The 26,336-nt window shown below is 32.5% G+C and overlaps 1 protein-coding gene across 1 annotated transcript; it reads right to left on the reverse strand.

The window, feature by feature from the left end:
* Positions 1 to 528: 528 nt before the first annotated feature.
* On the reverse strand, positions 529 to 26,317 carry LOC114327851 (cell division control protein 6 homolog). Its single transcript, XM_028276567.2, has 4 exons — positions 25,576 to 26,317; positions 20,826 to 21,107; positions 19,282 to 19,448; positions 529 to 13,618 (listed from the first exon to the last, which is right to left on the reverse strand). The coding sequence occupies exons 1-4, from the start codon at positions 25,933 to 25,935 to the stop codon at positions 12,766 to 12,768; spliced, it is 1,662 nt and encodes a 553-aa protein (XP_028132368.1). The 5' UTR covers positions 25,936 to 26,317; the 3' UTR covers positions 529 to 12,765.
* Between the last annotated feature and the right edge of the window lie 19 nt (positions 26,318 to 26,336).

The following is a 26,336-nucleotide window of genomic DNA, read 5'->3' on the forward strand; positions in this document are numbered from 1 at the left end:
ATTAGCAAAAAAATATGCCGCCTCGTACGATTTTCTAGCTCTTTAGGTTCGCGAGATATGGCTATCGATGATGTGACATAATATTAAGCTACATCAACCATTGTTTCTCGGTTAGGGGTGGAGCAAAAAATTTGTTTTTGTGGTAATAAATTAGCAAAAAAATATGAAACTATTCCAAATATGGACTTATGAAATGGATGATCTGGCTTAATAGACATGCTGCTGGGTTGCTTATTCCGCAGTCCACACAGCCTCACAGCCACCAACTATTGCCTTGCCTATCCTCTCACTTCAAATTTGCTGTGAATACTGTGAAGTACTATATTTTCGTATAGAATAAAAACATTCTTAGATTTTTTTTTTGAAATTAAAAGACTTATGCAACCGTTTAAGTTTCTCCAAGAAAAGGGAATCTCCAAGGAAATACTTTCCGAAAAAGTAACTCATGCAGTCAGCTAACCTGGTCTGGGAACACTCTTTTCTACCAACTAATCAATTCACGATTTTTTGCTCATGAAAATAACTAAAAACTTATAAAATTTGTTTTATTAAAAAAATTACATTTTTGTAAAATAAATAAGTTCAATAAAGATATATTTACAGAAATACTTAAATATACTTTCAATTTTTCTTTTAAAAACTAAAAATAGAAAATAATATGCCAATTATATTTTAAATACAGTGCAACTAAGTTTTTCAAAAGTAAAACTCGTAGGTTTCTTTTAAAATAATTTTAGTACCTATGCTTCTTTTCATGAGCATTTTTCAGTGCGTCACAAATGATAGAAAAAAAGGTAAGTCCGTAATAATATCAAAGATCTTATACACATAGATTTGGCCAACTCCGAAAAATAGCGTAACGCGGAGCAGTTCGGGTCGGTGGTCTATCTATCTCTCTCTACTGGCGCTTAGCTTTCTCTCTCTAGCATATGATGGCTGCCGCCTCTGTGTAACTGTCGTTCCATTACTCCCACCTCTTGGTAGATACGCTCACACTCGCACGACAGACAAAGATAGCTAGACCACCGTAATTGATATCGACGTTACACCCCGATGCATTGTTTAGCATCATATCCCTAGCCAGATCTATTCTTGACATATCTCTGGATAATATACATTTATAACATTTATTCTAACATGACATTTTAGTTAAATCTGACAGTTGTCACATTTTATTTGCAATTTGGCATAAAAACAAATCAATTGCGTTTATTGCATTTATAAAATGGTATTTTCTTTGATTTGTATAGTCTTATAAATTGTACAGATTATATTCGTAGATATATTATACAGGGTGTAACAAAAATACAGGTCATAAATTAAAATACGTATTCTGGGACCAAATATAGTTCGATTGAACCTAATTTACCTTAGTACAAATGTACACATAAAAAAGTTACAGCCCTTTGAAGTTACAAAATGAAAATCGATTTTTTCCAATATATCGAAAACTATTTGAGGTTTCTTATTGAAAACGGACATGTGGCATTCTTATGGCAGGAGGATCTTAAACAAAAATTACAGTGAAATTTGTGCACCCCATAAAAATTTTATGGGGGTTTTGTTTCCTTAAACCCCCCCAAACTTTTGTGTACGTTCCAATTAAATTATTATCGTGGTACCATTAGCTAAACTAAATGTTTCTAAAACTTTTTTACCTCTTAGTATTTTTTCGAAAAGCTAGTTTTTATCGAGATATTTTGAATAATTTTGTCAAATCCACCACATATTTGTATATGGTTAAGTGCGATTATAGACACCCTCGTAATTTATTTATAAATTACAGTTTGAGGTATATTTGGACCATATTAAAAAAGAAGCCACCTCTCGATAAATGGTGCCTTATCGGAAAAATACTAAGAGACAAACAAGGTTTAAAAACACTATGTTTAACTAATGATACCGCAAAAATAGTTTAATTGGAACGTACACAAACATTTGGGGTCTTTAAAGGCACAAAACCCTCATAAAAATTTTATGTAAACATATTAAAAAAGAAGCCGCATCTCGATTAAAACTGGTTTGTCGAAAAAATACTAAAAGGCAAAAAAGTTTTAAAAACATTGTGTTTAACTAATGAGACCATAATAAAGAATTAATTGGAACGTACACAAAAGTTTGGGGGGTTTAAGGGAACAAACCACCCATAAAATTGTTATGGGGTGGACAAATTACGCTATAATTCTGTTTTAAGATGTTCCTGGCATAAGAATGCCACATGTCCATTTTGATTAAAAACTCTCTAATAGTTTTCGATATATCGGAAAAAATCGATTTTCATTTTGTAACTTCAAAGGGCTATAACTTTTTTTGTGTGCATATTTGTACTAAGGTAAGTTAGGTTCAATCGAACTATTTTTGGTCCCAGAATATGTGATTTAATTTATGACCTGTATTTTTGTTACACCCTGTATAATTTGTAAATAATTTTTTTTTCGATTATAGCGCCATCTATAGACAACTAGAATAAATGTTATAAATGTCTGTAATCACAGACGTGCCTTTATTTCTGTCACATACAATTTAATGCGTTAGAAAGAAATCGAAAAACTGTGACGCACTGAAAGATGTCTATGAGAAAAAGAATTCCTCAAGTATTAAAAAATGTCTAGGAATAAACCACCATTATGAAACTATTTTCTTAAAAAATTGTATCTCCATATTTTTTTCAAAACAGAAATTAATATGTGTTGGTTTATTCCTGTCATATAATTAATAAAAATATGCAATCGCAAAATAATAGCTTCATGTCTTAATTTGTATAAAAAATAAAATTGATTCAGGATTTAAGACATGCACTAATAGTCCCAAATTTTTCTTTTATTCACATGAGAATTTCTGTTTTGTGTTTTAGTCATTTCAGTGCCACTCTTGTTTTACACAATAATCTTCAATGTACATGAATAGTTTAACAATTTTTGGTCTTAGATCAAAGATGGCGCTATTAGATGAGTCATTTCATTTTGTAATGTGGTATTACTATTTGATGAACACGATGAGGCTATATCCGTCATCATTCACTGTTTAGGGAGTTAAGTCAGTTTTATTTTTTAAATTCGGTTGTATTGTTTGATGAACACATTTCAGTTCTGATCAGGTTGTTGAAGTCGATCCTGTGAAGAACACACAACTAGGGCTTCATCAGCAGCAATCATAGCAAAAATACAGGATACGGTTTTGGAAGATCTTCATTTTATTGAGAAGCATTTATTAGAAGGTCTAAGGACTTTGCAGGCAGTGTGAGCAGTATTTTGACTTAAGTTTTGCGTCTCAGAAAGCTGCAACTGTGAAACGATGAAATAATCTATATTAATGTGTTATTGGTGTGGATCACAGATCCCTATCCCTATTATAAACATAAATGGTCCTCTATACTCTATACTATAGGATTGAAACTCACAATATCTCACTTAAAAAAAGCAGATAAAAGAATAAAATATAAAAACTGCTGTCTTAGTATGTAGTGGTAGTAGTAGTATGTAGGAAAGAAGCATAAATCCAGAAGATTGACCAAGAGTAATAGATACGCTAGGGTAGAGCTATGAAAGAAAAATAGTGACAAAACGCAGACTAAAATGGCTTGGTCATCTAGAAAGAATACAGGAGGGCAGACAAGTCAAGAATATTGGTTGGAGAGCACATGAGGCAAAAAAAAAGAGAGGAACACCAAGAAGGAAATGGAGAGATGCAGCACTGGAAGATGTCAGTGAGTTGGGAATAAGAGATTGGAAGCTGACAGCTAAGAACAGCAAACAATGAAAATTATCCATCCAGCAATTGGCCTAAAAGGCCTGTTAACGCTATACATAAATACACTGTTTGATGAACATAATGAGGCCATATCTGTTGTCATTCTCTGTTTAGGGAGTGCTAGCTGAGTCATTGTTGTATTTTTTTAAATGTGGTAGTATTGTTTGATGAACACAATTTAAATTCTAATCAGATTGTACAGGATTTATATTAGCATTCAAAAAATAAGAGTTATCCATATCGATTTAATTTTTAAAAGTCTCAAACAAATATTATTTACATGCATTGTTTTAATTTCGTAAATTAGGTGACATTGCTTCTGCAATATAGACCACTCATTTTGAAAAACAACGGAGTCAGCAATTATGTACTATTAGTATTTTATGGTCACATTCAGCTATGAAATCATAACAATTACGATTTATTTATAGATAGGGAGAAAGTAAAGCAGAAATCATTCATTATTCATCATTCATTATTTAGACATCAATGTAGTTAGAATATAGACTTCGTCCACCAACTCGTTACTAGCGTATATAGTGATTAAATAAACATAGTATGAGTATTTAATGTATTCCTGATATCTAACCCCTAAAAGAGGGACGTTTCATCCCCCTGACAACATATTTTATAATAAGATTTTTGAAATTTTGAAGTTGATCCATGTGAAGAACATATTTATAAAAAGTGTTTCAGCAACCATAGCAAAAGTACATGATATGGTTTTGGGATCTTCAATTTACTGAGAACCATTTATTAGAATGATAGATTAAGAATAACACAGAGGTTCACCGAATGAGCTATGTTGGGAGTATCTCTAAGAAAACATATACGAAAGAGGATGTGCGAAGCAGGACTAAGGTGGAGGATGTAATTGGAAGAATTGCGCAAATGAAATGGAACTGGGTCAGGCACGTGGTACGGCAAAACAACGACAGGTGGACGAGAAACATTGTACATTGGAGACCATGCGAACACAGTCGTAGTAGAGAAAACACAAAAACAATAGCTAGATGACACCCTAACAACACAAAACATTCCAGGAATGTACTATCAAAGTTCTATTAATGTTTGAATGTTCTGGACATTCAAGGAACATTCGGTGAACGTCTGATTAAATTATTGGTGGAATGTTACCACAAGGCATTCTATGAACATACTACCAATGTCCAATATTTTAAGAGAGGCCATTTACTATTCAATTTGCGTTCATTCTCAAATTTGCCGGGCGTGTATCTATGTATTAGGCAATCCAAACCACGTGATTTCTGGTTGGCATTGGCATACAAAAAGTTACAGAGGTTATGTTTGTAATATCTATTTTTCATTGTTTATCGTTGTATTTTGTCTATTTTGGATTCATTTGGATTTCGTTTGCTGTATTTTGTGAACTTTATAAACTTTACCACAATGCAAAGTGATTATTTAAGGAAATTATTATTGGAAACTCCAGATGTTGGAGAAAGGTAGGGGAAACAATTTTTATTCACTGTTCATTTTTCCCTGATATTTATCAATATTGATGAATTTTGCAAGCAATAACATTATTTCTTTTAGTGTTTTAGATATTTATTGAAGCTGAAAATAATTGGGGATTCAGATCCATATACAATTCAGTCAGAATTGGATTTTACAGTAAAGCGCATTCCACCAAATTACTATTATAGATATTTATACATATCTGGTGGACCTCGTACGATCATTCATATCGAGTACACGTATAATTACAGGTGCTTAAGTAGTGATTAAGACAAGTTTTTTGTGACAATTAATAATAAACTAATTTCATACCGGGCTAAATTAATAAAAAACCCAGTGTTGTGAAGTGTTTATTGTTTTTGTTTTGTGTTTTTTTGGTGGGAGTTTACAATAATGGATGAAAACTCTCCCCCTGATAAAGGGGGAACCCAAAACATGGACCAGGAGGAAGAACGCGAAAAGACCAAAGATCCAGAAAAAGAAATCAAGCTGTTCAATCTACAAAAAGGATATCTCTATACAGATAAGGTATATGTATTCATTGACAAAATAAATGAGGAGCAGATTGGAAAAATTCACCCTATGCAGGTAGGTCACCTTTTTCATAAAAAAAATAGGAATTAAAAACATTCTTAGCATCGACCGAGTAGGAAAAAATAGGGTAAGAGTACAACTTAAAAGCCCCAAAGATGCAAATTATCTAGTTAAGAATGAGAATTTAAAAGAGGAACAACTAAAAGCATACATTCCAAATAACCTGCTACAAAGAAAATCAATTATAAGAAACGTAGATACTGCTTTCAGTGAGGAATATCTTTTCGAAAATATAATATCCAATATATCAGTAACACAAATTACTCGACTCAAAAGGAAAGTTGATATAAACGGAGAAAAAGCATATATACCTAGACAAATGGTATTACTTACTTTTGAAGGCAATATTTTACCTAGAAATGTATATATAAACAGCGTGGCCTGTTCCGTAGAACCGTATGTGCATAGAGTTGTTCAATGTTACCGGTGCTTGCATCACGGACACATTTTTCGTAATTGCAACAGTACAAAAACGAGATGTATTAACTGCTCACAAGAGAAAAACGATGATCATAACTGTAGAGACCCGCAAGACAGTTATTGTATACACTGTAAAAACTTTGAGCACAAATCCATATCCAAACAGTGTCCAAAATTTAAAGAACAATACGAAATTAAAAGACACATGGCAGAAAACAATTTAACTTTTTTGGAAGCAAAGGACAGTCTTAAAAGATCATATACATCTGCTGTTACTACAACGAATAGGTTTGAAGCATTAGGTACGATAAATAATGAAAGTTTTCCACCCCTTCCAAGGCAAAACAATGTCAGACATAATATTTCCAAACCATCCACATTCAGTATCCAACAACAAACACAAAAAGTAATACCAAGTCAACCTGAAACTTCTTCTCAATATAAAAAGAGGAAAGCCCAATCTCCTTTAGCTGAAGAAATGTTCCCTTTTCAGTTTGGACCAAAAAACCCTCTGCCACCAAATGTTTTACACAGTTCCGATTCTGATCCTAACACAGATGAATTTATTAATATGTTTTTCAATTTTTTAAAAAGTGTACTCAAAGAGTTTGATTCTTTTAACGATTTAGAAAGATTAGATAGAGCTTACATATATGATAAAATTATTAAATATAACAAACTTAAATAATGGCTAATAAAATAAAAAATAAGATAAAGATTTTACAATGGAATGCGCAATCGGCTGTAGCTAATAAATTGAGTTTAGTTAAATGTTTAAATGAAAATATCATCGATATTGCCTTAATTTCAGAGACATGGTTTAAGCCAAATAAACAATATAATTTCAAAGGCTATAAAATTATACGTAAAGATCGCCATGATGGTTATGCTGGTGTCGCAATCCTTGTCAGAAATGTATTTCGTTTTGAAGAAATTACAATTACAAAAAATTTTAACAAAAATATTTTGATGTGTGGAATACAGATATTGGACAACAGTGAAATAACACTAACATGTTTCTCGATATATTGCCCACCAGATATACGAACAACAGTTGCAGACTGGGAGGCAATTCTTAACTGTACCAAGTCTAATAGCATTTTTGGAGGAGATTTCAATGCGCATCATCAAACATGGGGATCTTACAAAAATAACAGCAAAGGCACGCAAATAATAACCGCTTCAGACAACACAGAATTAGTACTTTTAAATACCGGAGACCCCACAAGGTTCACAAATAATGGGAATAATTCAGTCGTGGATTTAACTTTTGCAACTCCAGACATAGCAATTAATTGTGCATGGGAAACCTTTCCTGATGTACTGGGCTCAGACCATTTTCCAATTATTATAGAAATTAATAAAGGAATGGAAAGTAGAGACATCATAATACAACCTAAAACAAAATGGAACCTAAATAAAGCAGATTGGAGCTTATATCAAGAAATTGCGGATACATACTTCTCACAACACATTAAAAATAACAACAGCGTAGAACATAAGTACAACTTATTAGTTGAAGGGATAAATAAGGCAGCCAATGCCTCCATACCCATCTACCAACCTTTTAAAATGAGCAAAAAAACCTCTCTTCCACCATGGTGGCATCAAAGCTGCGAAGATGCTATTAAAAAAAGAAAACAAATGCTCAAAACATATAAGCAACAAAGCACCATGGAAAACTATATGAAATGTAAAAACGAAAATTCAAAAACCAAGAAGTTTTTAAAATATAAAGCCAAATTATATTGGCAGCACTGGTGTGAAAACTTAAATAAAAATACACCATTGACAACTATATGGACACAGGCCAGAAAAATGAATAGATCTGGGGAAGTTAATACATCGGGGAATTATGAATGGCAAGAACAATTTCTAGATAAAATTTCGCCAGCTAATGCCTTGAATGATACATCACACATTTTCACAAAACAAGAACAAAATAATACCAATCATAAAATATTCTGTGAACCTATCAGTCTGCCAGAATTAAACTATAACATAAAAAATAGAAAGAATACATCACCTGGTTATGATGATATTAGATATCCTATGATATACCAACTACCAAACAATGCCAAGATGTTTCTAATCAAAATCCTAAATGACATCTGGATTAATGGGGAATGTATAGAAGAATGGAAAAAGACTATTGTAATACCCATACACAAACCAAACAAAAACCCCCACTTATGCGATTCATATAGACCTATTGCACTTATGCCATGTATACTCAAGATTTTTGAAAGAATAATTAAAAACCGACTGGAATGGTGGTTAAATACAACTGGCTCTCTGCCAACCACACAATACGGTTTTAAAAAAGGGTTTGGCACCATTGATGCGGTGACACACTTAGTTACAGACATACAAATATGTTTAACTGAAAATGATTACAATGGCACGATGTTTCTAGATGTTAAAGGTGCATATGACAATGTCAACTGGTTCATTCTACGGGAAAAAATGATACAATTACAAATACCTCAAGAAGTTGCTAACACCATATGCAAATTGTATATAAACAGGCAAGTAGGACTCAGAGGATGTGATGGCTGTCAAGTGAAATACCAAACTGCAAATTTAGGGTTGCCACAAGGATCTGTTCTTGCACCACTACTCTTCAATATATATACCACTAATTTACACTCCTCCATATCTACAGCAACTATGATACAATATGCCGATGATTTTGTTGTTTATACACGTAGCAAACACCTCGATGAATGCATCAATCATTTAAACTCCAGCACAGAACTCTTTTTAAGATCCATAAATGATTTAGGACTACAAATCTCCGCTGAAAAATCCAAAGTCGTTATCTTCATCAGGCATAATGTGAAACCAATGCAGAAAATTAAAATAAATAAAATAGAATTTCCAGTGGATACCAATGCCAAATACTTAGGAGTTATATTAGACAGAAAACTGACCTGGAAACCACACATTGAACAAATAGAGATAAAATGCAACAAAGGACTAAACTTCCTAAAATCCATCATGCGAACTTGGTGGGGAGCAGAACCTCAAACAGCACTAATTTTCTATAGAGCTTACATAAGATCAATAATTGATTATGGTTGTACACTTTATGGAACGGCCAATAAAACCAATCTACGTAAGCTGGACATAATACAAAACAAAGCACTTAGAATATGTCTGGGAGCAATGAAATCTACACCAGTTGAACCATTAAGAGCTGAAGCAATCGAACCTCCATTAGAACTGAGAAGATCATTTTTAGCTGAAAAAATGATTATTAAATCACTAAAGAAAAATTCACCATTCATTAGTAGCATATACAAGTTAAACGAATACGACTTAACTAAGCCTTTTTGGATACATAAGAACTCTCCTCCTATTTGTGAAGCATTAAGAAACGTGACCCTACAACCACAAACAAAGGTAGAGATCGATTACTTTGTTCACTTTGTTGTATGTGATGTGAATATACCCCATTACTCTGAATTAGCATCATCTAATAACATAGTTATTAATCAAATTTTAGACCAACATCCAAACTATGTCACAATATACACTGATGGATCAAAAAACACTGACGGCACAGGTTGTGCCTTCGTAATACCTAAAAGTATACAAAATCACTATAAGCTACATAAAAATACATCTATCTACACAGCCGAGGCAATAGCAATTCTAAAAGCACTAGAATATGTACAACAGGAAGAGGAACAGAATGCCATTATCTTCTCCGATTCACTTTCAGTTCTTAAAATTCTAAAATCCAACTCAAACACAACAAATGATATTATCTTTAACATTCAAACAATTATTAAAAAATTACAAGATCAAAATAAATTTATAAAATTCTTCTGGGTTAAAGCACACGTAGGAATAACAAACAATGAAATTGCAGACAAAATTGCCAAAGAAAGCATAGAAATGGGGGAACAGATAAATTGCCAATTAACTACGGATGAACAAATAAACATATCAAAACATAAAATGATCAGAAAATGGTCCTACTTATGGCAAGAATACACATTTACAAATCCAACACGTTACACCAGAATAGAAACCAAATTCGAGGAAAAAAACCTTGGTACAATAAGTTCGATTACAATCGCAAAAGCATAACCACTATTAGTAGAATGAAGTTTGGTCATGCGTGTTATCCAGCACACTAACATAAAATCAAAATACTTGAGAGTGATCTTTGTGAATTTTGTAATAAAATCGGTGACCTGGACCACATATTTTTTGATTGCCAAAAATATAGGGCTCAATCCAATGAGCTGTTCAGAAAACTTCTAAAATTGAACATTGAAAGCCCATATAACATAATGCATCTTCTTGCTTTAAACAGAAAAGAAATTTAAGATTGTCTGTTATATTTCGTCAGAATAACAAAAATACAAATTTAATAATACCTTTTGCTGCTACCTTATGTCTTTCCTTAATGTATATATACCTTATCTATCCGAGGCCTACCTTTGATCGTTTATAAAATGCCCTGATCGGCCCCTGGGCGAGAAGAGTGTAATCCTTGTGTCAAATCCTTGCCCTCTCTTTTACAAAATTTGTATCTGGCTGTGTGGGTTTTACCTTAAAGCCAAAAAAAAAAAAAAAAATATCTGGTGGAGTCTCACAGTTACTACTCTCTAAGCAGCAGATGAAAGCATACAAAAGCCTTCAGGCACATAAATATTTTACAGCTGGATTTGTTTTTAAAGTTGGAAGTCACGAGCAACAACTTCATAAGTACCTACAAGAATATTGAGGAAATCCAGCTCCTCGATACTACTGGGCAAACTAGAAGATTGAAGAGGACAAAACCTTTTGAACTAGTTTAAGTGATAGGTGATAGTGAAAAGCAGAGCATAGTGCTTGTGTGCCTGTGTATGTTAGACTAGTACACGATCTTGTTAGATTAGATAAGAGACGCTTGGGATAAGCTCTTCATTTTAAGGAACAGTAGTAATTTAGGTTAAATTAAAATTACTCATTGGTCAGTTATGACCAGATTGTAATTGTAATGTACAATTCAATACAATGAATCATCATCGTAGTGATGATTATGGAAAAAAATATATGACAAGATTTTTTGCAATAAAAATGTTTATATTTATCAAGGATGTATTATTTGATATGGCCACATATACTTCTGGTATATCGTCGGTGATGTGACAATACCTCCTATCTGCTTTTTCATGAATTTTGTAGAAGACGAAAAACCATTTTTAGGGTCATCTCCTGTTTTCACATGTAAATTTTGACATGTTTTGTAGTAAATAGATAGTTGAATTTACTACAAAACATATCAAAAAATATTAGGTCTGGATCCCGCGTATAAAAAAAAAGTTGATTAATAGCAAGCTGAAAATTTGTTAATAGCTTAAGGGTGTCTAGTCGAATAAACTTTGATATGTGTGAACACTGGAACAGGGGTAGTTTTAATTGTGGAATAGGTTAAAAATTTGGAATGGTCACAGCACGAAAACGGCACATTTATTTTGTCCGACAGAACAGACTTAAACTCTTCGAACAGAGATTAAACTCTCATGCAAAAATCAGACTGCTATTTATCACCAAATGGGCGTTTTAATGAGTGGAACATGTAGAATATGTCAAATGACAGGAATTATGACAGGTAATAAATAGCAGTCTGATTTTTTCATGAGAGTTTAATCTCTGTTCGGAGAGTTTAAGTCTGTTCTGTCGGACAAAATAAATGTGCCGTTTTCGTGCTGTGACCATTCCAAATTTTTAACCTGTTCCACAATTAAAACTACCCCTGTTCCAGTGTTCACACATATCAAAGTTTATTCGACTAGACACCCTTAAGCTATTAACAAATTTTCAGCTTGCTATTAATCAACTTTTTTTTCACACGCGGGATCCAGACCTATATCAAGAAAACAGGAGGTGACTGTAAAAAAAGTTTTTAGTCTCTCTTACAAAACTCATGAAAAAACAAATCGGAGGTATTGTGTCACATCAGCGACTATATCCAGGGAATGTATATAAAATATACATACTGTGAATGTCCAAAGAACATTCGTAGACATTCATGGAATGTTCCAACAAGACATTCAAGGAATGTTTACAGAGGACAGAGGACTTTCCTAGGACATTTAGGGTACATTCTTGTGCTTTTGAGGACATTCCAGAAATGTTTTCAATATCCTGTGTGTACATTCAAGGAACATACATGGAATGTTTGGTGTTATTAGGGCATCAAAGCACAAGTGGGGAGAAACTGGCACTTAATAACACAAAACAGAAGAGAGGAGGACTCATGGGAAGGCCTTTGTCCAGGAGTGGATGTAAACAGGCTGAAGAAGAAAAAGATTTATTAGAGAAGACCCAAGGAACTTTGTAGGTAGTGAGAGCAGTATTTTGACTAAAGTTCTGTGTCTCAGAAAGCTGTAACCGACTTCATAGGAAATAATCTATATTAATGTGTTATTGGTGTGGATCGCAAATCCCCTGTTAATGTTCATATTCAAACAATTGTACAATGACCTCCAGTCTTAGAACCCAGTACATTTATATAATAATTTAAAATTTCCCCAAACAAGATTCGTCTTTTAGAATATCCGAAATTAACTGTTTATCTTTTAAAGCATTGGTGACTTCGTCTTGATCCCATACCATACTAACTTTATTTAGCCTCGGTTCCTTTTTCCCACTCACAGTTATTATACCCTTGGATTCTATTAACGCACACAATCCAACTAATTCAGTTTGATCCACAGAACCAATTTTTCGCTTTTTACAAACTCTACAATAAACCTCATGTAACTTTCCTATCGTAACATCTTTACTTTTGTTCTTTTTTAGCATTAGTAATAACGAGCAGATAATAATTTTTTGTTGAAGTGGAAAAGAGTCTTCAGTGTTGTCGTCCAGATTCTGGGAGGTGCCATATACGCTATTCAAAACAGTTAATACTTGTTTCAGGTCTACAGTCTTAGTTTCTTCATCAACCAATTGATTCGCAAGATTTTCCACTGATTTCAAAGCTCCAGTTTTCTTGCTTCGTTCTGCTAATTCTACAACTCTTCTTCCTATATCCAACGCCCTTCTGATATCTCCAGATACTGCTGCTACCTTACCGGCCAACATCTGCACTGCTGCCGGTGAGAAAATGTCTAACACGTTAGCTGCTCTAAGTCGTGAGGTAAAAATTTCTATAATTTGAGGTTTGGTATATGGAGCAAAATGCATTAGAGTAGGTTTAAGTTCACAGCGTGCTTGTAGTCTAGGCAGTATTCTATCAGTTAAATCGAGAGCATTTGCTATTCCTATTAACAGAATATGAGCATTTGGTTTCGAGGGCCATTCGAAAATTGTGTACAGGATTGACTGATTTTTGCTTTCCAATTGGTCAATTTCGTCCAGTACTAATAAACTGAAACAAAAAGTTTATTTTAACATTGTGGATTTATAATGGCGATCATATTGTACAAAAGTTTATTGATTAAAAGAGCTGTGGCAGCTGTAGTTCAGTGCCTATGGTACTGGCTTACCAAACCAGAAGACCTGGATTCTATCAGCAGCTCTTTTACAGTTTTCTCTGTACTAATCGTAAGATTGACTGATGAATCACACAAATATAAAAAAGGAAACCCCAACAACAAAATAATTTAGAAAACAGTGGCAGCCACTTATTTTATTGGATGTCCACTTGTCCACTTATTTGACATTTCTTGTTTTGTTTGTAAAATTTATTTATACACTAAGCATCAAAATTAACGCACCACCTTAAAAACGGGACATTTTTGATGTCTCGTATTTCCTAAACCTGTTGTCAGATTTGAGTAATGTTTTGAGTATATTATAGTTTTATTCTTCAAGAATATCGATGTAATAATATTCTTGCTAAAGAGGTAAGTGTCATTGTATACCTGGTGTAACAATGATAGTGTGTTTTTTCCTCAAAGTTTGGAACACCCTGTGGAATATTTTAGCGTATATAAAATACTGAAATAAAAACTCAACTGTAGCCTTAGGATTTCTTAACATTTTGCTTTTTGATTGATTTGCTTATGTTGGATAATAAAAAAGTTGGGTACTTTAACAACTAGCAATGTTATTCATCAATGCATGGTGTTTCTAATTAAGTGCGACAAACTGTAAGGGGTAATTCTGCATGAAAAATAATGACCGTTTGCTTTATAAACATAAATGTCCGCAAATGGTTAGTTTCCGAGATACGGGATGTTGATTTTTTTCTTACAAACTGACGATTTATGTATTGCTCTAAAACTGGTTGAGATATGCAAATGAAATTTGGTAGGTTTTAAGAATTAGTTATTGCGCATTTTTTAACATACATTTAAGAATTTTATATTCACCATTGGCGTGCATACGGGTATAAACATTTTAGATACATCCCGTATGCACGCCAATGGTGAATATAAAATTCTTAAATGTATGTTAAAACTGCGCAATAACTACTTCTTAAAACCTACCAAATTTCATTTGCATATCTCAACCAGTTTTAGAGCAATAAATAAATCGTCAGTTTGTAAGAAAAAATTTAACATCCCGTATCTCGGAAAGGAAGCATTTGTGGACATATGTTTATATGTAAAGCAAACGGTTATTATTTTTTCATGCAGAATTACTCCTTAAAGTTTGTTGCACTTATTTAGAAACACCCTGTATTGACGAATAACATGGCTCGTTATTAAAATACTCAACTTTTTTATTATCCCACATTAGCGAGTGAATCAAAAAGCGAAATATTAAAAAAGTCTAAGGCTACAGTTGAGTTTAAATTTCAATATATTATATGCGCCAGAATATTCCACAGCGTGTTCCAAACTTTGAGGAAAAAACACACTATCATTGTTACACCCGGTATACAATGACACTTACCTGCTTAGCCATAATGTTATTACATCGACGTTCTTGATAGTCCAGAAAGCCACTGCGCATCCGCTAGGAAAAATATTCTAATTCGGATTTTTTGCACAATCTTACTCAAAAAGGACTCCTTTTAACAAATTAGCATGTTGCCAGGACCAAAAGGTGGTCAAAAATTTTTTAAACGTTTTTTTTTTTTTTGTTTTTTTCCTAAAATTATTTTTTTTTGCATAGAAAAAGTTTTTTTAGGTTTTTTGGATCATTCCAAACAGAAAATGTCTTTAGTGACTTTTCTCTAAAAATGATAGTTTTTGACATATAAGCGATTAAAAATTGAAAAATTGCGAAATCGGCCATTTTTAACCCTCAAAAACTATGTGAAAACCTGAAAATTTGAATGTTGCCAAGGTAGGTAGATATTCTTTAAACATCGATTGATGAAATCCCGAAGAGTTTTTTGCAATACAATACTCAAAACTTCTTTGTTTTTTAATTGCTAATCAAGCGTGCGCGACACTATTTTCCACCGACACACAGTGGTTCCAAATGCCGAAAACGTGGTCATGAACCTTTAAAAGCGTTTAGTGTTGATACACTTCGGATACTTTCGTTCTTAAGGTTTTTTGGCATCGCTAATTACGAATCTGACATTATTTTTTCTGAAAAACAAAATGGCGGGTCCAACATGGCGGAAATAAATTGAGAATATCAATCAAAACGCAAATTTTTTTATCAACTTTGGTAGTTTAAGGTCGGTGATTACAAATATAACATTACTTTTTATTAAAACAAAATGGCGGTTTCAATATGGCCGGAAGAAATTCGAACATTTTATTTTAAACGCATATTGGTTTAGAAATTTATATGATGAGGGTCTTTTAAAGTGGCTGATTACCAATACATTTTGTTTATGAAGTACAATATTCAGAACCTATTACCTATGTACAACCGCCCATACATACTCAACAATCACCAGAATCATGTAATATACGTCATTTCCCACTTTTGTATTTAAACAACTGCCAGCAATGCATAGGCAGTTATAGGCAGCTAAACCAAAGTGATTCTGTATCTTCTTACTATATGCTTTAAGATTAATAAACATAAGTCGCAGAATTATGCAGAATTTTGTACTTTTTGAATGTATCTTTACAAAATTTTGATTATTTCAAGTATATTTTCACTATTTATGTATTAACAAATTTAAGGTATTTATTGTTACTAAATCTTAAGTTAACTTACATCTTACATTACTACATACTTAAAAAAGAAGAATCTTATTTACAGCGATAAAATTGATAAACAACAGAACGTTCTACAGCGTTTTCAATATACGCGTTCTTTTTCACTTTCTCTGCCGGCCAAAATAACCTCGTACATGGCTGACTTGTTCCTCAGCTATGAACCACAATACATCCAGTCTGATCCTTATACCTGCGTATTACGACTTTACGATAGTATGAGAAAACAACTGTAAACATGAAAATCCCTAGATAGGGACTTTTTTCTGCGCCTCGTGACCACGTTTTCAGCATTTGGAACCACTGTGCGACAGTATGGTGCAAATGAAAGGAATAAATTCGTTATTTCGTAAACCGGCGACTTTAAGGAAAAATCCCGAAACAGGTCGATTTTTATTTTTAAGTTATGATATTGTGGCATATATGGTATACTAGTGACGTCATCCATCTGGACGTGATGACGTAATCGATAATTTTTTTAAATAAGAATAGGGGTCGTGTGCTAGCTCATTTGAAAGGTACTTCAATTCTCTATTCAGTAATATAAACATTTACCTAATTAGTTATACAGGGTGTGAAAAAAATTTTTATTAAATTAAATTATTTGACAAAAAAAGAAGTAGAAGGACACCCTGTATAAATAATTATGTAAATGTTTACATTACTGAATAGAGAATTGAAATACCTTTCAAATGAACTAGTACACGACCCCTATTCTCATTTAAAAAAATCATCGATTACATCACGTCCAGATGGATGACGTCACTAGTATACCATATATGCCACAATATCATAACTTAAAAATAAAAATCGACCTGTTTCGGGATTTTTCCTTAAAGTCGCCGGTTTACAAAATAACGAATTTATTCTTTTCATTTGCACCATACTGTCGGTGGAAAATAGTGTCGCGCACGCTTGATTAGCAATTAAACAACAAAGGACTTTTGAATATTGTATTGCAAAAAACTCTTCGGGATTTCATCAAGCGATGTTTAAAGAATATCTACCTACCTTGGCAATATTCAAATTTTCAGTTGTTTACATAGTTTTTGAGGGTTAAAAATGGCCGATTTCGCAATTTTTCAATTTTTAATCGCTTATATGTCAAAAACTATCATTTTTAGAGAAAAGTCACTAAAGACCTTTTCTGTTTGGAATGATCCAAAAAACCTAAAAAAACTTTTTTCCATGCAAAAAAAAATTATAAGAAAAAAAACAAAAAAAAACGTTTAAAAAAATTTTTACCACCTTTTGGTCCTGGCAACATGCAAATTTGTTAAAAGGTAAGAAAATTTTTTTTTTGAGTAAGATTGTGCAAAGAATCCGAATTAGAATATTTTTCCTAGCGGATGCGCAGTGGCTTTCTGGACTATGAAGAATAAAGCTATAATATACTAAAAAAATCACTAAAATCGGACAACAGGTTTAGGAAATGCGAGACATCAAAAATGTCCCATTTTTAAGGTGGTGCGTTAATTTTGATGCTTAGTGTATATTATTTAATCTGTCGATTTATATAATATTTATATAAGTCAGCAGATACCAGTACACAAAATGGACTGAATACAAAAAGGCAGGAATTACAAAAGAAAGAATACCTCTTGGTTCAAAAACTGAAGACATTGGTATAGGTTACATGGCTGAGATTCTCAAATCGGAAAAGTGATTCTTAGGATTCTAATTATGGTGGAGCAATCCTCATCCAATCAACTCAATCAATGCCCACACTGACAGTATGTCGGCACACGGGATTCATCAAGGGTACTGACGATCCATGAATGTTACATTACTAAATGAACCGTTGCAAGCTTGGGCACCTTAGTTGAGGTCTGTTTATTGTATTAAACTATCGTCAAACATGGTAGAAGATGATAAAGATATAGGACCTCACCCACTCTTGAATAAGTCCATGCCCAGATTAACAACTAGACCATGGAAATGAAGCTCAGAACTGTTCAAATTATAGACATATCTATCTGCCACACTGGAGGAACAGTTTTAGAATGCAGGGTGCACTGTAGGTGTTATAAGTCTATGGATCAAATCAGGTTGCAAACCTAACCTAACATAACCATCATAATTGAAACTACTCTTTAATTGGTAATCAAGTACACATATTCGCAAAATTAAATTCCAACAGAGGGCGCTCAAAATTTCAAAGATGGACGACAACTCTAGGAAAACAATTCATTTTGTCATTTGAATTCACAGTTATAAAACGTTAAATTAAAATCATTTACAGGAGTGTTTTGCCAAAGTAACCACTAAGTTTTGCAACTAAGACATCTTATAAGTTAAAGACGACTCAAAATTATGTTTAATCTGTATGCATTCATTAAAATTTGATGCTAACTACTTATTTGTTTTTACCTTTTTTTCATAAAAAATATGGCCCCCCGATAATCACACAGCGTTCTAAAAATTATTAATCTATCTGACGATTTCTAATTTTGTTTTTAATTTAATTAATAGGTGCACTACAGTTTATTTTACACCAACAGATAACAATTTTTAATTAAATAAAAACTGGAAACTTGGAAACTAAGTAGGTGAATTTATTTTATAATAATTGTGTTCTGGAAATTACGAAGTGGTCGGGATATTTTGCATAACAATGTACATTTTATGTACAGAATATATACTACATTTTATTTATTTATTTAATTTTGCAGTCGCTTAAACATTAAAAAATACTACGTTTAATACAAACGTTAAATTAACAAAATGTGTGATTTGGCATTGGTTAATTTAGGTCATTACGTAGAGTATAATAGGAATGAATACTTGAATACTGAGGAACACTGCAATAGTTTTTTTAAGTCGAAATTATTGTTAATTACAACATAAACTGACCGCAAATATGTACACAAATTAATGGCAAAGTCAATGTTTTCCTTGAGTTGATGCTTTTCAAATTCGCCACCAGGCGTCGCCCACTTTGCGGTTCCTCGCCAATACTTACATTGTTTTGTGTTTTTTCTTCAAATATTTAACAATTTGAAGCAGATGCTCTTTTTCGCTTTTACCATCCACTTTGATATTTAATTCTTTGCAAATTCTTGAATAAATAGCTGTAGGGGATTTAATTGCAGTACAGTTGACATATACATGGCTTACACCAGACATCAACTAAAAAAAAAAAGAAAATTTAAAGTATTAGTCAAGTCAAATAGAACAGTAGAGCACATTTGATACTACTCCAGTGCTATGGTAAGTCAATGACAATGGCAAGAAGGTTATTATCACTTCTTACAGGTTTTGCCTTTTAAAAAAAGTCAAAAAAAAACATTCTCAAGTTTTTTTTATTTAAACTCCCAATTTATTTACAATCTGTAAAACAAGTTACAATAAGTAAATGTTTTAAACGCTAGTGTGGGTATCTTGAAGAAAATGATTCTTTAACCATTTTCTTTACATATATTTCACATAACTATAAAATTGTTTGACTCTGGAAATTAGGGCACATAATGAAAATCGTGATGGTAAATCACTGGGTATATTCCATCTAAGTCTGCGTCTAACTGGTTATCGCATCAGGTTTCTCGCTAATACGTTGGGATGTTGCATCAATCTGTCTTCGTATTTCTGAGCAAAGTTACTAAGTTCTTTACCGTTGCAATTTCTAGGTTGATGTTAATAATATTATTTTTTGTAACATACCATGGGGCATTTGTAATAATTCGAAGAAACTTTGAACAGAACCTCTTCAAGATTTCAATGTTGGAGTTTGATGCAGTACCTACCCCAAAACATTTTTTAGTAAAAACGATAATATCTATTGAAGAAAGATTTTTTATGTTTAAAAGTTATTAGCTCCCTCTTTTCAAAGATGACCCATTCGCAGTCATACGAAAAATAAATTATTCAAATAATACTATGAATGTAAAAAATTTGGAATAAAAGTAGTGTAGAGAGTAGAGACTCAAAATAAAGGACATCGCACACATCTTATGGAAAATATAATGTCACTCAAATTCAATAAAATTTATACGAATAGATTCGTTTTAAATTAACGGTCAAAAATCATTGCGCCAACTCTATATTTTCAATAATAAGAGAAGAAATTGATATAAATAAATCTGAAATCAAATGGATACGTACATAAGTTAGAGAGAGAAAAAATATTTTAAAACACCCAAATTGTCGGTACTCCATAAATCAGAGGATTAGTTTCACTAATTCGCTTAGGCCCAGCGGGGGGTTTAAGCTCTTTTGAATAGCACCCAGAGCAATAGTGATGGTAACTGACACTTTTACTGACTCAAAAAATGTGATTTCGATAAACTTTAATTGCAATTTGCGCCGTAATTAATCATAATTAAGAGTTGGCGCAATGATAAGATTTGACCGTTAATTTAAAACGAATCTATTCGTATAAATTTTATTGAATTTGAGTGACATTATATTTTCCATAAGATGTGTGCGATGTCCTTTACTAAGATTTAACAAAATTGATTATCACTAGATTCAAAAATTTTACTTTGCAAAATTTTCATAAATACTCACTTTTTTCTCTTTTAGAATAATATTTAGAGATGCTGTTTTCCCAGTTCCTGGAGGTCCACTTACATACAGCGAACCTGAAATTTGATCCTTGATGTGCCTGTCAATAAATTCCCTAAGATCCTTTAACTCCTTTTCTCTACCTGGCATTTCAGTAGGAGCTGTCCCATGCAGTGCCTGTCTAGCAGACTGATATGCATTTCTATTCTTTGGTATGTCTGTTGAAGATTCTTCATCATCACTAGTGCATTCAGAATCCGAGTTAGTTAAAATACGTTCTATTTTCTGGAAAAAAAAATAAGCTATAATTAATCTACAAAATACAGTGATGTGGCACGTTTAGATTTTTTTGACAGTTACTTCCCAACGGTACTTTTAAGTCTGCCTTATTTTTTCAGTCATAATTTTTTAAAATAAGCAAAAAGAAGTGTTGTTTTTTCTTAACGATCCTTTAGAGTACCTACAAATTTTACTGTGTATTTAATACCAAATCGTTTGAATGATTAAAGTATATTATGAAGTATTCAAGTATTAAAAATTAGCTGATAGCTAATAAATCGTCGGTATACTGCGAAAACCAGGTAACTGACAAATTTTAAAATACTGAGTTAAGTATTCCAAAATTCTCAGCTTTTTACGCTCTACATACAGGTAAAACCCAGTAAATGATACGACTTACCATTCAGCAGATAATTTGTGTGATAAACAAATAAGTTACACATAACCAACTTTTCATTGTCAAGTAAAACAATATATCGCTACTTACTTCCACAAAATTAAAGTTCTGTTGCATGTAAAACCAAGTAAGCGCACATTAAATTATTTTGCCGGACAACAATATATTTCTACTGCTGTATACCATATTCAGTAAAAACGTGATAAATGTCTTTAATACATTTTACATGTATATTTTATTAAAATTTCTCATTCCAAAATGTGTCCAAGAATATGTAAGCAAGTTAAATAAGTGTATTTTCTTATACCTGCGAAGGACAGTATCGTAACATAAATTTTTAGAGTCGGGACATTCTTGTATGGAAGTTGACTTTATATACATAGCAGCATCTAAACCGCTAGAAATCGGGTCTCTCTATGGTATGCCATATTACTTGTCTGTTTTTTCAAAATGCAAGGGAATCTAAAAATGTCAAGGTCAGTGATAAAAAAGTATGTATAGAACCATACAAGTGTAAAGATTTTAGATAATGTACTACGACTTTTATGATTTAAAAAAATTGTCACACACTCTAATTAAAAACCGAACAAAAGACCAAAACGGCGAAAAAATAATGTGATTATTGATAAAAAGATGAGATTCGTGAACGAAGAGACAAACATTTCAATTATGACGCGTCACCAAGCTTCATTTTCTTATTGATACTGCATGGCAGTTAATAAGAAAAAAGCAAGCTGGGTTATTAACTAACATAAGCATGCTTATGTTAGTCGATAAAAACTTAAGCAACTTTATGACAGAACTTCGCCAACTAGCATAGCAATGATAGAACTGCCTATCATTTATGTAAATAATATCCATATAACTACAAACAGCTCTGAATAAAATCTTCAGGGAAAACCAGTTAAATGTTATAATTATCGACTAATCCCTTAAAAACGTTGCTATTAACTAGTTAAAGCCTCATAATCCGATCACAAAAATACAAAATATTATATTTGGTTTATTATATTTGTTATAAATGTGTTATTTTAAGGGTAACTGATTAATGTAGATTTACAGGTAAAACCAGGTAAGTGACTGCATCTCCATCTTAAATTTAGGTTTAATCAGCTAGGTGTCTTAACTTTTTCAAACTAATGATAGAATATCATTTCTGATATATGCATCTTTCACTAGAATACCGAATATCAAACTCAAGTTGTCCTCTTAATTCAAAATAAAACACTAAACTTTAAAAACGTTTTTTCTCGGTTTCGGTATTTCGGCATTTACCTGGTTTTCGCAGTATACCGACGAAATTATATTTAACAGAACATTCTCAAATTAAATCTACTTCAACGCTTGGGGGGATACAAGGGTACCAGAATTTGGTGGTACTCAAAAGTACCGTGGAGTGACTAAGGGTTAAAAGAATGATTATGATCTAGAACAGTGGTTCCCAACCTTTTATTCGCGGCCCATCCCTCACCTCCATTGGTTGTAAGCCCGACACATTTGGACCAATTAGTTCCATTTTCACGAATAAAACTATCCAAGAAATCCAAAATGTCTTGGACAGTTGTAGTGGTGTTTAGTGTGTGGCAAAATAACATTTCTTCTTCAACTGACCCATTGAAATTAAAGATTACTAAGCATAACAATTTAACTTTGTCAGCAATATCTGTACTTTCGTCTAATTGTAAAGAATAAAAATCAGTTTCTTTCATAGCAGATATTAAACTCTCCTTTACGTTAACAGACATTTTCTTGATTCTATGTTTCACTGTAGTGTTGGATAGGGGTATTTTACATATCTGTTAATAAGTGACGAAATTATTTCTGCCCCGAGTAAAATAAGGTTCATTCTTGCCTGATGTGTGCAGAGCGCTATATTTTGATATTAGCAAAGCCAGCTGGTAAGAGGCCATAGTAATTTTGTTTATTACCTTGCCCAGATGCCACATTCTCCATATTTGACCGAGTCGAAGTCATTTTTTTGGACAAAACGACACCCCCATCGAACAAGGTTGTAACTCATTTTTAGCGATTTTACAAGAGAGGCAAAAAACGAAAACAAGAATTTTTAAAAATTTGTAGAGAAATGATTAGACCCTTTTACACTAATGTGATATGATATTTATAACATAATAAGGGATTACTGTGAGATGTATGCTTTGTAATTTTATTAGCTATGAAGAATCTTGAGTTTGATTGAGATACAACCTTGAGATTAAACATGAGTATTCGTAGAAAAAGGTTGTAACTCGCCTAACAACCATTTTACATTCTCCGTGTTAATTATTTTTCCTGTTTACTAGTAAAAGGTTGTATGTTTTGAGTTATTTGCAATATAGCTAGGAGAAAATTAGTTTTTATGGTATATTTAAACAAAATATCAGCTCACAGTTTACACAATTTTAATTGGAAATTATAAATTTTACAATAACAATAATATTCAACACAACTTCTATCACTATGAAAAAATCATGGTATAAAATATCTCAAATTTTTCGAATTTTTATTGCGTATCTGTAAATATTTAATTTTAAACCATTTTAGTTTATTACTTTACTCTTTTACTATTAATATCTACTTCAAAATTAACATGTGTGCCCTTAAATGGGTCAAAATTTAGAATTTGCTTCTGATTTATTTCATTTATGGATTTAGGCTTGCCTGATGCTTTGGCATATCATATCATGGTTAACCATTGGTGTGGAGCATAGATAACTCAATGTTTTTTCTGTTTTTCTATAAGGGCATGCATTGAATCACCCTCGTTTTGTGAATGTGCTATTTCTAAAAATACATGTGTAATGTTAATATTAAACTTTTTCACTACATATAAGTACGTAGCAAACACTATTCGATAATTATTTTGTCCACCGCAACTACCAAAAAGAAAAAAAAAACTCAGTAAATCCGTTTTTACTTTTATTTCGATAATTTGACTTATGAGATGCACCATATGTTTGAATACGTTATAAATTAAACATATGTGCAACAAAGTTGTAACTCATTTAAAAACCTTGTTGATCGTCAAGTATAAAGAAAGTAAAAATATTTTACATAGGAGTATCCAGTGTTACTGCCTTCTTCAAGCTAAAATGGAGTAAAATGGCATACGTAACTTAAAATACAACTTCTTATTAGCCAAACTATTGAGAATTAAACTATGTCGTTTATATTGACGTGTGCGCAATTTTTTGCTGAATTCGCCTGTGTTGAAATCTGAAAAAATATGTAACTTGAGTTACAACCTTGTTCGATGGGGGGTGTCGAAAACATCAATGGCTTATTTAAGGTTTCTGGATGTTTAGTTGAAATGTGGTTGAAATTAGGTTTTGAAGGCTTCATACTCTCGTTAGCCAAGGTTTCGAAACTAAGAAGTAGAGGTTCTTCTTCCGTACCTATGAATGTGAATCTATATTGAAGGTATGTAGGACAATATTTTCTTAACATTTTCTTTCCTTTCTTAACATTTGAAAATATTTGAGGCACTTTAGCGTCATTGCTAGTAGATGGACAATTAAGCTCACCTTCTCCAGTAGATTGCAGTTAACACAAGAACCACTTTTCAGCCAATTTCCATTGTTAATAGTTAAACACTACTTTTAAACGAAAACAACGCTAGAAAGAGTATGTCCACTGTCCTATGTTATTACTCGGGCAAATACCAGAGTTCAGAGTCAGACTGAGAACCAGAATTGAGTGTTTGGGTACTAGTAAGAAAGCGAGTGGGAGAAAACCGATCAGACTGGTGCCTGGGAAAAAACAATTCTGGTCGCTACTCAGCTACTGTAAGAGCCACCCCACGACCCACTAGTGGGTCGTGACCCACTGGTTGGGAAACGCTGATCTGTTTTTCTATTATTGAAAGCTCCTTTGTGTTCTGATATGTGTTTGTTAAAGGTTCTGTCAGTTTGACCAATAAAAGTTTTTGGTTTAAAAATATGTAATCTTGTAATCAAGCAAAAGGTACTGGGTTTTTTCTCCGGTGGTTTAGTGACTAGTCTTTCCACCACCAGGGGGATATCTGTTTATGAAAAATATTTGATATCATTTGATTACTTATATAATATGTATTATATTTACCTTATTTTCTGTAGTTTTCTTTGTAGTGTCATTTTCTTTAAAAAGGGTTTTTCTTGTTGACTTTGGTTTCTTTGGGCTTGTAATAGCTAACCTTTGAAGTGAAGGAGTATTCGTAGTGGACCTAACAGTAGATTTATTATTTGGAGTTCTGGCTTCTATTTTCTTTTGCTTTGGAGGTGTTCCACTATCTTCATACTTTGCTTTTGATTTGGTTTTTCTTGGAGTTGATATGGATTCATAATATAGATCACTATCATCGTCAGAACTGGAATCACTGGAATATTTTGAAAATTTTTGAAGATCTCTAAATGACTGTCCTCTATTTTTTGAACATAATCTTGCAGATGAGCGAGTATTCATATTTATGAATTAGTGTAAGACGTATACAAAAATTTAAGACACACGTATTAATTCATTTGACCTACAAAAATTATGTTTTGATGACACGAGATTTTTTAGTACCTTTCGCAATAAAGAAAATCTATTCTAATTTTACTTGTACTTGTTATGTTTTCCCGCCCGCTCATATGATTGACAGTTCAATGTCATGTTCACCACATGAAAAGAAAGGTCTCGATATTATTAGTTATTCAACAAGGATTATCCACATGTGTTTTAATAAATAAATTTACTATTATAATACTACATAGCTAATTAACTTTCCTAAAAAGGTATAAAAACATTTTCGTGATTTTTATTTTAGGATAGATCAAGTAGAAAATGGAAAATTTTTTGAAATAAACAAATTTTATAAGTTTGGT

Source organism: Diabrotica virgifera, chromosome 7 (genome assembly GCF_917563875.1).
Source record: "Diabrotica virgifera virgifera chromosome 7, PGI_DIABVI_V3a".
NCBI classification, from domain to species: Eukaryota; Metazoa; Arthropoda; class Insecta; order Coleoptera; family Chrysomelidae; genus Diabrotica; species Diabrotica virgifera.